This window comes from Mastomys coucha, unplaced genomic scaffold, assembly GCF_008632895.1.
Source record: "Mastomys coucha isolate ucsf_1 unplaced genomic scaffold, UCSF_Mcou_1 pScaffold5, whole genome shotgun sequence".
Classification (NCBI taxonomy): domain Eukaryota; kingdom Metazoa; phylum Chordata; class Mammalia; order Rodentia; family Muridae; genus Mastomys; species Mastomys coucha.
This window is the reverse complement of record NW_022196911.1, coordinates 58,304,052-58,305,644: the sequence shown is the minus strand read 5'-3', so window position 1 is coordinate 58,305,644 and position 1,593 is coordinate 58,304,052. Positions and strand designations below refer to the sequence as shown.

Here is a 1,593-nt window from a genome sequence, read left to right as displayed (position 1 = left end):
CTCCCATGCTCCAAGGTGCTCCACCTCCCTCCATATACCTAATGTCCCACCATGTCCCAACTGGTGATGAAGACTTTCACACCAGTTCACAGGTCTTTAAGGAACATTCAGTGTTGGTTTCAGCAGCATGACTCATGGTCTGGACACCGCAAGGATAAAATGGTCTTCATTTTCAGCTCATTCACATTGCATATGGAGTGATGAAAATCCTTCAAACCCTCCTATTTACTTTCTTGGGTAGAATGACAACATTTTCTTATTTCTATCCCAGAAGACAGAAAATTAAGGTTTAGGCACAAATGAAAGGCTGTCAAGACAAGGGCATGGCGTTTCTGTCAACACAACCCTTTAATAGTGACTATATTAACACTCATTTAGATGCTGAGATACTGTTTTCCTTCTACCATTTTCTAGGAGTTTGAAAACTGCTCTTCCCAGGGTCCCTAGCAGAAGCCAACCAGCCGGAGGGTGTTGGGGTAGCTATTGCGCATGCTCATGCATTTTTCCTGATCGATGTACAGAGTGTTGGCTTTCACAGCTAAGTCGTGCTCCAGGGTGGCTTTGGTATGGGCCAAGGCCTGCAAGGTGTCCTCCGAATCCCTCAGGCGCTGTTGCAGAGTCTGGATGGTTTCGTCCACCTCATAGACCTCGTTGACAAGGCTGCAAGAGGGAGCAGCACGTGGTTAGGTGGGCGGGCACACTTGGGCAGCCCGTCCCCAGCTGGTTTAAGGGACATGTCAGAAGTACTTTTTATATCAAGGGATGCATATATCTATGCATGCTTCCAGAATTACCAGAATCATCCTCTATTGTCTGTACCCAATTATAGTCCATAACCCAAAAGGTAATCTAAACATATTCCTGAGATACCAGTAAAATTTCACTCACACACACACACACACACACACACACACACACTCCTATACACTGACATACGTATTCATATGTACACACATAATTAGTTATAATATTTTAAAAGAAGGAAAATTATAAACACTGATATTTTGTGAAAAAGCGTATGTGAGGGGAAAACCTCTTGACTTAGGAGGGACTTTATACCTTTTACTTTAGTCTTGAAAATTACTTTTTTAGAGTTAAGGAAAGAGCCTTTAATATATAGAATTCTGCCCAACCTCTTACCATATCTCAGTTAGTGGCATCCCTCAAGTTATAATGTCTCATCGAAACCCTAGGTAAAAAACCTTGCAGATCTAAAGTCAGAACATTATAATTTTCCAAACCTTAATGCGACATAAAGGTGACGGTACATGACACTCGCTGCTTAAGCTGTGACTCTCAAACTGTCACAGGTGCTCTTTCTGAGTACTGATGAAAAATAGCCCCGAGGACAGAAAGAAGGCAACAGTGTCATTGAAAAGTGGAGCATCTCCGTTTCACTGACACCATCAGGTGGGTCTTGGGTTTACAGGCCGTCCCTAAAGGCCTGTGTGTCATTTTGCATTGGTCTCTAAGCTGCCTCTGTCTCTCTGCTCATCACCCTGCCAGAGCACTGCTACTTATCAACATCTGTATAAGTAAACATAACTATTAGGCATGCTTCTGGAAATAGCAGCCTGCTTTTTCTTTCTTTCT

General features: G+C 43.0%; 1 protein-coding gene across 2 annotated transcripts in view; it reads right to left on the bottom strand.

Annotated features, from left to right (window-relative positions):
* Positions 1-324: 324 nt before the first annotated feature.
* Positions 325-1,593, bottom strand: part of Tekt3 (tektin 3) — a 36,106-nt gene continuing 34,837 nt past the window's right edge. For both annotated transcript variants that reach the window (XM_031353650.1, XM_031353651.1), the window contains exon 8: positions 325-660. In XM_031353650.1, coding sequence (XP_031209510.1) covers positions 444-660 — 217 coding nt within the window. In that variant the 3' untranslated portion in view covers positions 325-443. The remainder of the gene's footprint in view (positions 661-1,593) is intronic.